The following is a 13900-nucleotide window of genomic DNA, read 5'->3' as shown; positions in this document are numbered from 1 at the left end:
ATTTGGGGTTTTTTTCCCCTCTAAATGCTAACACATGCTATCAAATAACATGTTTAAATTGCAGGAGAACTATCTACATTAGATATTTCCACCTATTAGTTACCACAGGCTTGCTAGTAAAAATACTACTTTTTTCTATAATGTATGCCCTAAGAAGTGTTCTTGGTCATGTTCAACTGACTCAGATGAAGTAATCTAGCAAAATAACACCCCATTGATCCCTGAAGACTGAGCCTGAAGCTCTGATTCAACAAATCACAGTTGCTTATGCATACTCTCCGCTGGAGATCAGCAAAGCACATGTTTAATTACTTGGTTAAATTAGGGGTTTGGCTGAGGCATCTTACATTAGTTAATGAGAAAGAAAAAAAAAAGAAAAGGGAAAAAAAAAAACCAAAAAAACAGCCAGAAACAGAGGAAATATTTTGATGCTAACATAAAGAGGTATGAATATAAACACAAACAAGATTTACATTTCTTGATTAAGAAGAAAGCATCTTGCTTTCAGATTAGAACACAACTTGAAAGACTCCTGCAGTATACTTGAAACAGTTTCCTGCATTCTGTCCAAGGACATACAAGCTCACCTTTTTTTTTCTTTTTTGGAAGTTGACACTGCCATAGCCTTTGATTGGGAATTTCTGAAATGGCTAATTTCTCAATGTTGAGAATGCTTAAGCTGAAACACATTAAAGAAGCCTGTTCAGCAGAGAAAGGATACTTCTTGCTCTCTGAAAATGAAATATTTATTTGTTGTGCTCTGCCAAGTTAGGCCCCATGTATTTGTAACCTGAGAACCTTGGTCTCTGTGCCCTCTTGCACTGGCAATACTGGCTCATCTACATTTATCTGAGTTAAAATACAAGCTCTTCAGGGCAAGTGCCTGGCCTTTTATGTGTTTTGAAAGAGCTGTATGTAATTAAAGTACTTTGTATGAAGAAATTACTTCAAAACAGTTTACATAGGGCAGCTATTTCAAGATCAAGCAAAAATATCCAGCCTTGTTCCCTGAGGAAACAAGGCTTATGTGACTGGACTGGCTGGCTGTCCCTACTCCTTTCCTTCCAACACCTTTTGAACTCATTGGACAGTTTAAACTACATTTGAAAGGGGGAGACGTCTCAAAGATAATTAAGTTCCCATGGACTTTATGAAAATCAACCGCTGGGAAGTGAGAAATCCAGACCCACAGTTCAAATAACTAATTTTTTCCGAGTGTAATCTTGCAAACCCAAAGCTTGACTGCAAGTGTAATAATGGCTGTCAGGTTGATAATGTAATCCCAAGTTATTTAGAGGACCGACAATTATTTTTTAGCTGAATAGTAATATGCAGATTGAAACCATAATCAGGTTAAATTTCCCCTGTTTTGGTCTTCTGGCAGTTTTTAGCGTGACTAATATAGTGCATCCTCCTCACTCCTGCAATTACTATGGATTTTCAGAGACATTATTACTCACTGCTTATTGGCTTGCTTTAATTGGTTGTGCAAACTTCTCATTTTTACTTTTTTTAGGTAACAAACGATGTTCAGTCCTTATACATTCCTTACAGTTAATTAGTACTGGCAATGCATTTGTAGAATAATAATAATAATAATAATAATAAACAGGTAATAATTGGGCTATCTACTCAAGATTATTTTATGTGATAGTGAAATTTACAGCTGGTTTTGTTATCACAAAAGCACCTAAAGCATCTGAGCTGTATGAACTTTATGCAGCCTTCAACGTTCCTCTTCATTTAAACGAATGTTTTGGTTTGGCTGGTTGAAAGCAGTCACTGAAGGGAGGGAAACAACAAACATCAAGTTTTCTCATTTGCAGATTATGTCACTCTCTCTACAAATACATAAAAGAAAATGTAGAAAACAAACCACCAAAACTTGAAGTCCTGATCGTGGTCACTAGTTTGCTCATTTGAGAGCTGCCAGTGAGGTCACTATATGCACAGACACAGGACTTCAGTAGGGGTACAGTTGCTTACCAGTTGTATAGGCAACAAACTGAAGAAAAGCAGGCGAGGGCAGGGGCTTTACACGGATTTTTGTTTGGTTGGGGTACGATGTGCCAACTGTACAAATGAATTTCCTCATTCTAGGTCCTTCTAAAGTTTTCGGGTGCCTGGGCAAACTAACTTGCTGCATACTGTTTCACCAGCAACAGATAGGCTCAGTGGAGCCGTCTAGGAGCGTTTTATAACTCCTCACACTCGAAGGAGTTTGAGAACAGAGGCCAGCAGCTGTTCTGCTGATTATGCAAAAATAAGTCACCTACTGCGCAAAAAAAACGCCCGATCTCTTAAATTGCCCCGGAGGGTGACTCGCTGTGGGCCGGGCCGCAGGGGTTGACCCGGTGTCTCTCCGCCTCCGCGCTGAGCCCGAGCAGGGCTTTGCGTGGTGGTCCTTCCTGACGAAGCTGTTCCACTTCATTTAAGTCATTAAGCGTTAATTAGAAGAGGACTAGTTTAGCATTCATTAAACATTAAATACTAATTGAGCGCCCGGGGAGAGCGCCGGCACCATTAGGCAGGGGAGTCATTCTCACGCCGGCCCTGCCGGGGACGGGGCGGGCAGGCAGGCAGGCAGGGGGGAGCCGCCCGGGCGTGGGGCGAACCACCGCCCCGGGCCCCGCAGCGCTGCCCCAGGCGGCCCCAGCCCGCGGGCGCCGCGCCAGGGGCGGGCCGAGGCGGCGGCGGCGGCACAGGCGGCGTGGAGCCGCGCCCGCCGGCCCGTGGCCGTGAGGCGGAAAACGCGATTCATCGCCCCGCGGGGCTTTGAACTCGGATCTCCCGGGAGGGCCCGGCCCCGGTCGCCTCGCCGGGCGGGCACCGCCGGGTCTCGTCTCCTCCGCGCCGCCGGGCCCGGGGGAGGCCGGGCTGCGCCCACGGCAGCGGGTGTCGGGACGGCAGCGCCGCGCCGCCTCGCTTCTCCGCAGGTGGGGCTGCGCAGAGCCCGGCCCGCCTCCCCTGGCGCTCGTCCTTCGGCATCGGCAGCGCGTCGGTTTTGCCCGCGGCGGCGTTTTGCCCTCAATAACGTCGCAGCCGCCACCGCACCGCCCGAGCTTCTGCGGGACGGCCGGCCGCCCGCTCGCCCTCCGCCGCCTCTAACAGTTCTCGCCCGGCACCCCCGTCCCCTCCTCGCCGTCCGGCGGAGGCGGCCCGGCCAGGTAGAGCCGCTGCCCGCGGCGGAGGCGGCGGCTCGGGGCGGGCCGGGGCGCGCTGCGGGGGCGGGCCGAGGCGGAGCGCCCAGACGGCCGGCGCCGAGGTAGCGGCGTGCGGGGCAGCTCCGAGCCGGGCCGGGCGGTGAGTGCGGGGGGCCTCGCTCGGCGGGGCGGGGAGGCGCTGCGCTGCGGAGCCGGGCGGGATGCGGGGCGGCCGGGACGGGGCTGGGTGAAGTCCGACTCCTTTCCGCCGTTCGCCCCGTCCCGGGTAGGGGAAGAGCGGCGGCGGACTCGGGGGCGCGGGGCGGAGGAGGGCGCGGGTACCGTGGGCGTCCCCGAGGGCGGGGAGCGGCGGCCGCGTTGCCCGGTCCGTGCCGGGAGCGGGAGCGCGGCCAACCCACAGCCAACCCGCAGCCGTCCCGTGCCCGGGTGTGAGGGAAAGGCGCGGCGCTGGGAGGGAAGCGCGGCGTCTGCGGGCGAAAGGAAGCCCTGAAAACGCGCGGCAACAGCCGGCGTGAAGAGCATCGGGAAGGGCGAAGGGACGGAGTAGGAAATGTCCGCGGTGTTTGGACATACAACAGCTCAAAACACGTATTCATCGTGCCGGCATGTAAAAAGTGCTAATATATTAAAATGCAAATAGGCTTCTGTGCTCGGTAATGCTATTGCGTGTTTCCTGTTTACCATGTTAATTAGAAGTTGTAAGGGAAAACTTCACGGGGAGTGATGCAGGGCAGCGTTTGACCCGGTAATGCTCATTGAATGATGCAGTGGCTCTTGTTGCTTTGAGCTTTCTGGCCCCAAACACGAGCAGATAGTTACAGGTTTCGTTAAGGAAAAATGTGAGAAATGAAACATAACTTATGCTCACTTCTACCACCAGCAGCCTCAAAACTGTCAACCGATATGGACAGTTCAACCCCATGCTGTGTTTTTGGCAAACTCCATGCTATGATTTTGACCAAGCAGCTTGTTTCCCCAGCCCTACCAACTCCAGAATACTTTATTACTTCAGGTGATGTTAACAAATTGTGCAATAGTTTGAGATCTAGGACATACAACGCTGCTGTTGTAGGGCAAGGTAAGCGTGTTGTAAACAAACACAGGCAAAGACGTAAGGAAAATCTTGGGATTCTAATTGTGTTTTGAGGGTTTTTTGTTTGTTTTATTCGAACTAGTATCATTTAGTATGTGTTTTTTGTTTTGGTTTTGTTTTGTTTTCCCGTTCATCGTATCCTTTTAAATTCAAGATGGAATTAAGACAAACATGCTTATTAAAGAAACACTTTTGACTTTAACCAAATGTTTTGTTTTGTTTTTTTTATAGTCCTCCTCACAATTTCCAGATTGTTCCAGAGAAGAGCATAAAAAGAAACCGGTTTTGGAAAGACTTGGAAATTTGTTTGGTACAGGGAAAAGAAAAAATGTCAAAAGTTCATTAGAACACACTTCTCATTGGAAAGGGGAGAGGTCAGTTTCGCCTCACACAGCGCAGCCCATTTACTGTAAACATATACAGCAAAGTCCTGAATCTCCTCCGGTACAGAAGCAAGTGAGAAACACGAGTGTCGTTCCTGAGACACAAGAATATAGTTTCAGTGGGGAGGTAGGACCTCTATACCACGATACTATTTCAGAATGGAGTGGCCGAGGAGTTTCCTCTGACAGTGAGTGGTCACCAGACTGGAGCAGCAGCAGTGAAACCATTAAAAACTCTTTCTTTGAGAGTAGCTTGAATGTGGACACCCAGGAACCTGAGAAGGGATCTGTCACAGATATAAATAATTCCACAACTCCAGATTTTATAAAAAGCTTGAGGAATTTGTCTAGTGAAGACTCAGAAAAGAGTATCTTAAGCCACAAGCATCTGGTGAACACGTGGGTGTCTGAAGAGCCTGGGCATGCAAAGCCAAAGGATTTGCCATACAAGCTGGAAACTCTAGCGGGTGAACACCCACAGCCTGCGAGAGTGTTAACAGTTGATATCTATCTTAGAAAAACAGACGAACTCCTTAATGAACCCGTGACTGTTATATCGGAAGAAAATTGTGGTGACTCAGACACAATGGATAAGAAATCTTCTAGTAAAAGATCTGGGAAAAGGAGAAAATCTCAGTCATCTAGTGACATTCCAAATGGAGAGAGAAACCAGACTGAGAATACTGCAAGAGAAGATTCTGTTTTTGAGGATGATGCATCTTCTGAGGGGTTTCCAGACAAGGTAATAACCTCAGAAAGAAAACTGAAGTCTCCTCAACAGACTCCTGAACGGAATTCCTTTTCTTCAGGTAATAATCCAGACCTAAAAGCTGGATCTGCTCACAAAGGCACGTCCAAGACTGAAGCTGACAAAGGTAAACAACAAGCTTCAACCACAACCCCTGCAAGGAGAAGATCTTATAAAAAGAATCAATTGGATTCTGTTCCTACTTCCCCCACTGGTTTGAAGAGTCAGATGAAAGATTACTCCTCAAAAAGGCAACCTTTAGGATCAACGGAGAGTAACCCAGTGACAAAAAGAACTTTGCAGGAAAAAGGAACTCTACCTGGGGCTTTTGGGGAAGACAGCTTGGAATCTCCCAAAGTCTCCTCATCCAATAAGGCAGAAGACAACACCATAGTGTTTGCTGAAGGCAGAAATGAAACCAAGACAGAAAAGCATGGTAATGATTCTGATGGAAGAGCTTTCTTGCGTACTGATAAGATTAAAAATGGAGACCTATGTATGCCAGCTGAGAGACAGACAAGTTCTGATTTAGACAGCTTCAAGCTGAAGAGTTTGGATGCTTCCAGAATAGTCACAACAAAAATTAGCCTGTAAGTAAGATAACTACAGTTTACCTTACCCTTGTAGCTGTAATTTTGCCAGCATCTGTATTTAGGATTATATAGGAGCACTGGCTATATATCTGCTATCTAGATTATTTTCAATTAAGAGCTGTTTCTTTTAATCATATTGACACCTAACTAACACTGTAATATGCATGTGTTAGAAGAATAATTCGTGTCTAGGTCATTTCTTTCTATGTCTGTTTTGTTATATAGAATAATTTAACACGAGTAAAAGCTGCTCTGCTGTCATCGTTGCCCCTTTTGTTGCTCAGACTAGCTTGGCTCTCATCGACCTAAATGTGATTTTGCTGTTTGTAGCCAATGGAGGATCTTTTTGAAGATTTTGTGCTTTAAAATCCCCGACCAAGGAAGGTGTTCAGGTTATTCTTTGAAGAAGGAGCAGTTCTGCACAGCAGTTACTTTATGAAGAGATGAAGGATGCAGTGTAGAACTTACTTGGTACTTCAGATGATATGATAAATTTTACTCCATGAATTTGAATGCATTTAGCTGTCTTTATAAGTACACGTAGGACAAAGGATGTAAATTCTTAAGCATGGGATTTAGATCAGGCATTTGCAGAATTATGCATAGTTAGTTTGCGTGATTTACTTCTGAAGCAGTTGTTCTCTGTCAAGCAGATGTGATCTGTGCTTTCCTTAGGAAGATGGGGATGTATTTGTTACTTGCGGTGTGATCATTAGTAGGATTCCGGCTATTGATTTCCTGGACTACCAATGGTTTTGTTCTGTGAATCACTTTATTGTTCTCGTCATTTCTATTGTTTGGTTTTCATGGGTATGTAATAGGCAGCATTGCTTTCCTCTTTGTGGTGCATTCACTTACAGGTCGTGTCAGAATCCACCTGAGGTACACTGATTTTAGAATTGCCTTTCATTTGTGCTAGAGGTTCATGAAAGTTCAGCATTAAAGCTTAACAACCAGGTATACTTCCAGTTATGCTTACCACGTCTGCAAAGTATAGAGATTATAGGAGCATTTTCTTTGCACAGTTTGTGAAATGCTACCTCTGATTTGTACCTTTCTAACTGGATTGAAAACACCTCATTCTGATAGTTAAATGGTGGTGATTTTGTACACTATGCCACTTTGTCATCTGGCGACAGAGCTCACAGATGTTCAACACTGCAGTTTTGTATCTTTACTTTGAATGCAAGTAGCCTGCATATTTCTCTCCTTGTGTCACTCCCATTAGTGATGATGAAGTTACAAGTGCTTGCATGGCTGGATTTTGTTTGTCTGGGTATCTGCGTGGCTTGTTGCACAGAGAATTATCTTCTGCTATACTCTAACAGTTATAGACAAGTACCCCTTCTGACAGCTGTCATTTTAATGGATAAAAGCCTGTTCTTTCTGTTCTTTCTCACCTGGCAGTGTGGCCTGTGTGCTGCTTTGCGTCTTGACCTTATCTGCTGCTCCAAGAACTTTAGCCCAGGGTGGGGACTGCTGTGTTCTGCAGGTTCATGATGCTCCTGGTAGATACTGTTGCACAGAATCACACAATTTCTCTAGCCTGATAAATTGATACAGTCGGATTATCTGGTGTAATTTGTGGTCATCCTTGAAAGCATGTGAGCTATAAACCTGGATGTGAGTTAAGTTGTAAAACAGGAAAAGAAAAATATAATGGTGGTATTACAAGAAGGAGTATTTCTGTTCTCTTCTTCCTGCTTGGGAATAGAGACTAGATGCTTTTTCCATTTTTAAAGGGGAAAATTACCATTAGATACTGTACCTGAAACCCCTTCAGTTTGAAAAGTACTGATTCATTCATTTGAGTAAAGATGGACAATGAGAGACTCCTTTCCCTCCTATAAAATATATTTGGAATAATCGAACTAATTTTCAATTAAAGAATGCATGACGTTTGTTACTAATGACATGGTGCCAATTCTGAGAATCGAGGTTATTTAGAAGTACTCCTTAAGAAGTTGTTTTTGCCAGTTCTCAGCAAGTAGTGATAACAGTTCCTGTCTTTGCTCCTTCTATGTCTATGTACAGTGGAACCTGGGAGTCACAGGATACTTTTACCTTTAGCTTTTGAAGGAGGAACTTACTGGGCCTGAGACTAAACTGAGGCTAATGGCACCTCTCACTCAGCACATAAAAGCTCAGGCAGCTGTTAGGATTTTGCTAAGCACATCAGCCTTGACTTTAGTTGTCATTTTTGATTTTCAGACTTGGTTTTGTAGCTGCCTTTGTGCCTATGCCCACTCATTGAATTCTTCTGCTCTGTTAACGTGCCATTTTACTTTGCTTGCCTCAGTCTGATGTTTTGGCATCAGTTACGTGTTTGATGAGGTCGTTTGAACAGTATGCTTCAAGTATATGAGTCACCTTCAATTTATGACTATATTAGAGGAGATTTAACTGCTTGCTCACACAGGTTAGCTGCAAGGTATAGCCTAGGAGAAGGACATTGGTATTTCGCTTGTGCTTGCTTGTTCCTGGCCAGCAGTGGGTGGAAATGATGAACTGTACTGGGCTGTTTGTAAGAAAGTGTCTGAACCATTATGCGAATCCGTGTTCCAGTGTTTTTTCTCCCATGCTGCAGGGGAAATTAAAGGACACTCGGACAGCTTCTCCTCCTTTTAAACAAGCTTAGAAATTCAGTACTCGCAAAGAGACGCGTCCTTCAGCTACATTTAAAATCAGCATTCCTCAGTGTGGAACATCAACGTTTCTCAGTGGCAAAATGAAAGGCTAAGCTGCACGTGACTGGCTGCGGTGGACGGAGCTCCAAGGCTGAGCTTTTCATTGCTCTTCAGCATCAGTTGTTTGTCTGTTGCTCTGCAAAAATACTGCAGCGTAAAATACAGGTTGCTGAAGCAGCTGTTTGTGTGTAAATTTGCAAAGCTTGAAACTATACCTTTGAGGTGTTAGTTGCTCATTGACATAAATTTTAGGTGTGGCTGATAACTATCAGTGTTATCCATTGCGCTTGCTTGTGTCAAGACTTACAAGGAAAGAAGGATCTTATTAGGGAGATGTGTTGTTTGTTGTGTTGAAACCCATGTAGTAGTGCAAGTGACAGACTGGCAGGAGGATGTATGGAAATGAAACTGTTAAGATTACCAGGTGCTAATGATACCTCTTGAAAATACAAGTAGAAGGAAAATATAACTTCTTCCTCTAGTGCATTCTTCTAGCAGAAGTCAGTTAAGCCTGTAGGGGGCTGTACTGAGGAAAACAGCCAGCATGTTTAAGGAGAAGGAAGAGATTTTGTGCACTTGAGGAAGAACCTGGGCATTTGTGTTGAGTGGTACCCCTCTTTCCTTCCAGCCTGCTTCCCTCGATACAAGTGAGATTTTCACAAGATGGAATGAGTCTTTTAGTGTACCGTTAAGATATGTCACTGGGGTACATCACATATGGGTAGAAGCTGAAGCACTTTGCATTGTTTAGCAGAGAGAAGGATGTGAGTAGATCTCACCATCATCTCCACAGAGGCATTAGAGAAGGCAGAGCAGTTACTGCAAATAAAAACTAGGGTGTAGGTATCTTGAAATTTGTTGTCTGATAGTTTCACTCCTTATTTATCTCAAGAATGTTGTTTTTTTTTTTCCTTGCTTCTTGACTTCAGTTTTTCAATTGCTTTTTTATTTAGCTTTGTTTGAGGTACAGTCAGTCAGGTGTAAATTCACTATTTCCTTTTTTTCAGTTGTCTTGTGTTCTTTATAAGAACATTCCAGTTAAGAGCAATTTGAGCAAGCAGTGAGCACTGTCAGGAAGTCTCCTGAAATACGCAGTGATTTCAGCAGTTACTTTCTGCATAGTTTCTTAGGCAGCTGATTTGGGATTCCTTCTGTTATCACAGTAAGTTTGTTCCTTGTGCTTTTCTCAAGAAGAAAAGCTTCTACAATGAAGATGTTTTGGTAGGGTTTACTTTCTTACCTGAGAGTGATTCTTGAGGAAGAGAGGGAAGGAGTGGATTCAGTTTTTACATTTCTGTTAACTCAATTGTACCTCACCCTTCTTCACTGGACTGAAGAGCTGTGTCATAGCTCAGCGAACAGCTGTGTAGGTGAAGAACAAAACCAATGAGTACAGGAATTATTGGTAGAGCATATGAGGCCCCTGCAAGCAAGTTTCTTTAATCTCCCGCCGTTTTAAGATTTTGTTTCTGTGCATTCTGTCACTGTTGAATGTCTCTGGATTCCTCTGTGGAGAGTGGGTCTCACTTTACTGGTGGGCTGTTTGGTACTCCTGGCTGATAAATTCTGAAGACGTGCCTTGCTTCTTCTCAGTTGTTCATACACCTGCAGTAGCAGGTGACACAGACAAATGCTTTTCTTTGAATGTAGATATTCTGATGAAGGAGATGTGCGTCACCAGCTTTCTGCAATAGTAGGCAAGTCATGTGTGCTGTGGCCTCATAGTACGCACTTCTCTATCCACTCTGTTAAATAAGAATTTACAAGTATTTCCCAATTCAGTTCTTGTAAAATCAGCAGGGTTAGTTTACACTATTTCAAATGTTAGCTGACTTTACCTGAGGGAAATGAGAGAGTCCTCCCATGCGGTGTTGGCTTAATGGTTAAAACAGTGATGAGCAGTTGCAGTGGATCGGGGGATTGTGATATTTTCTACCAGCAATAATGAATCCAGAAGAGGTTTCTCACTTGATTTATGGTTGCTTCTGCAGTGCAAGGACTGAAAAGAATCTGGGCAGATGTCTTCAAAACTTGTTGGAGAGGTATATTCTAATGTTAACCAACTCATTATCACCTTAATGAATTGGGATTTGTTTCCTAAACTCTGCAGAGAATTGCATGCGTATAATTTATTCTGCCTGTTCACTATTAAATTTTAATTTCTGTCAGTCATAAGTAGTTCTCTGCCTCATTTGCAGATGCTGTAGGCTGCTGTGTTTCTGCATCTTTGTTTTGCTGAGCATTAAAGAATTACTTATATTTGAAATGTATTTTCCTTATTTAGCGTTTAATAATTTTGTCTTTTTAATTCCTTTTGAGATACTGAAATTTAAACTGATTATGATTATATGAAAATCATCTTAATGCTACATTTTATTGTTTTACAAACTGTTACAAGTCTCTTCAAGATTACTGTAAGATGTAACTGTGTATCGCTTTGCCTCCTATAGTCCAGCCAAACCGAAGAATGTAGAGCTGAATTTTAAAGCGCCTACAAATCAAGACAGTTTAGAAAGTGAGCAGGATACTCTTGAAAAACCAGTTAATAAAAATAACAACAGCATTGCCAACAAAATTTCCTTGTTTGAAAATAAATGTGCCAATCAGAGCCAGAGGCCTACTGATATCTCTGCTTCAAAAAATAACACTGTACCAAGCACGTTTGTTGGTAGAGCAAAGCTGATATTTGGAAAACAACCTAAGGAAAGCGAGCAGCCTGATAAAACGTTAAATAAGCAAAACAGTCGCCAGAAGTTATTTGAGAATGGCACAGCAGAGAAAGATAGCACTGCAGAATTAAAGGGCAAAAATGAAGAATGCTCTGCAACTTACGAGGATATTGGGAAAGGAACAGAGCTTAAAGTAAAAGCTGCAATATCCCTTTTTAACCAAAGCAGCAAAATTGATGCTAGTGGTGCCTCTCTGAAGCAACCTGATCCAGAATTAAGCACAGTTAAAAAGGAAAGTTCTCCTTTTAAACCGTCTTTGCACTCACCTGTTAAAAATGAAAGCTTTCCTGATATTTACTACCAGCAAAATAACACAAGCCCAGAACTCCCTAGAAATGAAGAGAAGGTACCGTCAGGCACAGAGGTCTCATCACCCTGCAACGGCGATAAATATCCTCTCCAATCTCATCAGCATAGTAGACCAGAATCTCAGAAGGTGGAAAATGGAGATAAAGATGCAAAGCCAGGAGATTTGACCTATGCAGCACAGCAGTATGATGACAGCAGTCTCAATGGTGTATTGGTGCCGGAGCACAGCAGTAATACCCCAGAGAGCCCTGGCAAAACTTGTAATGGCTCTGCTGAAGACGATGCTGTTTTTGATTCTCCGACTGACATGAAGAAGTTTGCGGAAACAATAAAAAACTTGGACAGCTCAGTTTGTTTACCACAGAAAAAGAAAAGGTCAAAGCTTCCCAAATCTCCAGCACCCCACTTCGCAATGCCTCCGATTCATGAAGACAACTTAGAGAAAGTATTTGATCCTAGTGTATTTACCTTCGGTTTGGGACTGAGAAGGGAAAAAGTGCAGGATCTGTTACCAACCCAACAAATGAAAATGCAAAGTCTGGAAACGATAGCCAGAGTCAGGCCCAAGCGTGCATCTACAGAGCAAAGTATAATATTCAAAGCCCTTCAGTCATGTAATAGAGAGGAACCTGCTTTTACTCAGGAAATAAATGGAAAAGAGAGCACGGATGGTACGGATGGTGAGGTTAAGAGATCCCGGCTGGAAAAAAGCTCGCTCTTCTCAAGCTTGCTGTCATCTACTTCTAAGGAAAAGTTTCTTAATCCGTCTTTGACCTCAGTAAATAACACAACTTTTATAGCAGACTCCTCAGGGATACCTTCTTTACAACAGGATGCTTCTGGGCCATTCAGCCTGCCACAAAAACCTGAGGTAATAAAGGATGAACAACATTTTACGTGGTTGCATTTCATGAATTAACTGCTGAATGACTGTTAATTTTTATTTTTCTGATCCAGTCTCTTTCAGATATGAAGTTTCCAAGTTATATGGAGAAGTACATACAAGCAGATAGTGCAAAAAAAGAGCTAAGTTTACCAATACCGAACTATGGGAATCCAGAAAAAAATTTTTCCAGCTGGTTAGGAGCAAGCAGATATGAATCAAATGTCCCCACTGGTTTATTAGATGTAGATGTAAGTATTATGTCATTGAAAATCTATCTTGAAAGTTACCACACATAGCTTTTGTTTTGTTTCCTTTCATAGTGGGATATGCATAGATTACATACACAGAATGAGCGTAGGTATAGTAGCAGTTTCATCTGATGTTGGCTACACATGAAAATAAGATGCATGTATGTAAAATGTATAGCATCTCTTAAAATTATTGTTTCTTTGTCATGCCTTTATTCTAAGACTCTTCACTAGTAAGAAAGGATATGTTTGAATGTCTTCATGCTTCTTTTTTTTTTTTTTAAACAGGTCTCACGCTGCATCTATTTTTTATTCTCTATCAGTAGAATGCTTCCTGCGAATTTCAGAAAATTTTTGCCTGTTCTTCTTTTAAGAATAATCTCTCTGTTCTTCCAGTCAGACATTCAGACATTATGCTATTATAAGGATAATAAGGCAAACTTTCTTACTTCATTATTTCTGCTCTCAGTATTGTCATGCGTTTGGTAGAAAATACATAATTCATAAAGTATTCCTAAAGAATGGATAGTAGCGTTTATTGGAAGTGCTGCTACAGTGGAGGGATGCCCCTTCACTTGATTATGAGCTTCTGTTCACCATGAGTGAAGGTAGATCTGTGTTTTCCTTCAAAGCCAATTTCACCCCAACACGAGAACTGCGATTTCTGCTTTCAGTATTTTGAACCAATAGTATTTGCTGTTTCTGCAGATGTTGGTCCTTATCGTTATCCAGGAAGAAAAATGTTTTTTGAAGTTTAATAGCCACATTGATGTGATCTGGAATTGAAGTAGCATAAAAGCAACTTGAGTAGTTCTTTGCTAAAGCAGCAGATTATCTGCTGTTACAGTTCTACTAAAATGGCTGGGGAAGTAGAAATAACTTCTTCCTTCTACACCTTGTGGCAGGAAATAATCCATTCTACCTTACAGTTTTGAGGATGTCGATTTTCTCTTGGGAAGTTTTAAATTAGTGTAGGGTTGAAAATTAGGTGGTTTGTTTGCAGTGGTGCAGTCTCATACTGCCAGTTCTAAAGGAGTTCTGACTTTAGGTGATCCTATTT

The 13900-nt window shown here is 42.9% G+C and overlaps 1 protein-coding gene across 2 annotated transcripts in view; it reads left to right on the top strand.

Annotated features, from left to right (window-relative positions):
* Positions 1 to 13900, top strand: part of CRYBG1 (crystallin beta-gamma domain containing 1) — a 94757-nt gene that overhangs the window by 48696 nt on the left and 32161 nt on the right. Inside the window, exons 1-5 of one of the 2 annotated variants that reach the window (XM_090135925.1) lie at positions 3233 to 3303; positions 4489 to 5978; positions 10660 to 10710; positions 11119 to 12577; positions 12664 to 12840. In XM_090135925.1, the coding sequence (XP_089992051.1) occupies positions 5227 to 5978; positions 10660 to 10710; positions 11119 to 12577; positions 12664 to 12840 (2439 nt within the window). In that variant the 5' untranslated portion in view covers positions 3233 to 3303; positions 4489 to 5226. Of the gene's footprint in view, positions 1 to 3232; positions 3304 to 4488; positions 5979 to 10659; positions 10711 to 11118; positions 12578 to 12663; positions 12841 to 13900 lie in introns of those variants that run through there. The other variant, XM_090135924.1, reaches the window with a different exon arrangement.

Source organism: Phasianus colchicus, chromosome 2, assembly GCF_987193195.1.
Source record: "Phasianus colchicus chromosome 2, bPhaCol1.hap1.1, whole genome shotgun sequence".
In the NCBI taxonomy this organism is placed as follows: domain Eukaryota; kingdom Metazoa; phylum Chordata; class Aves; order Galliformes; family Phasianidae; genus Phasianus; species Phasianus colchicus.
Note: the sequence above shows the minus strand (reverse complement) of the source record. Positions and strands in the feature narration are given on the sequence as shown.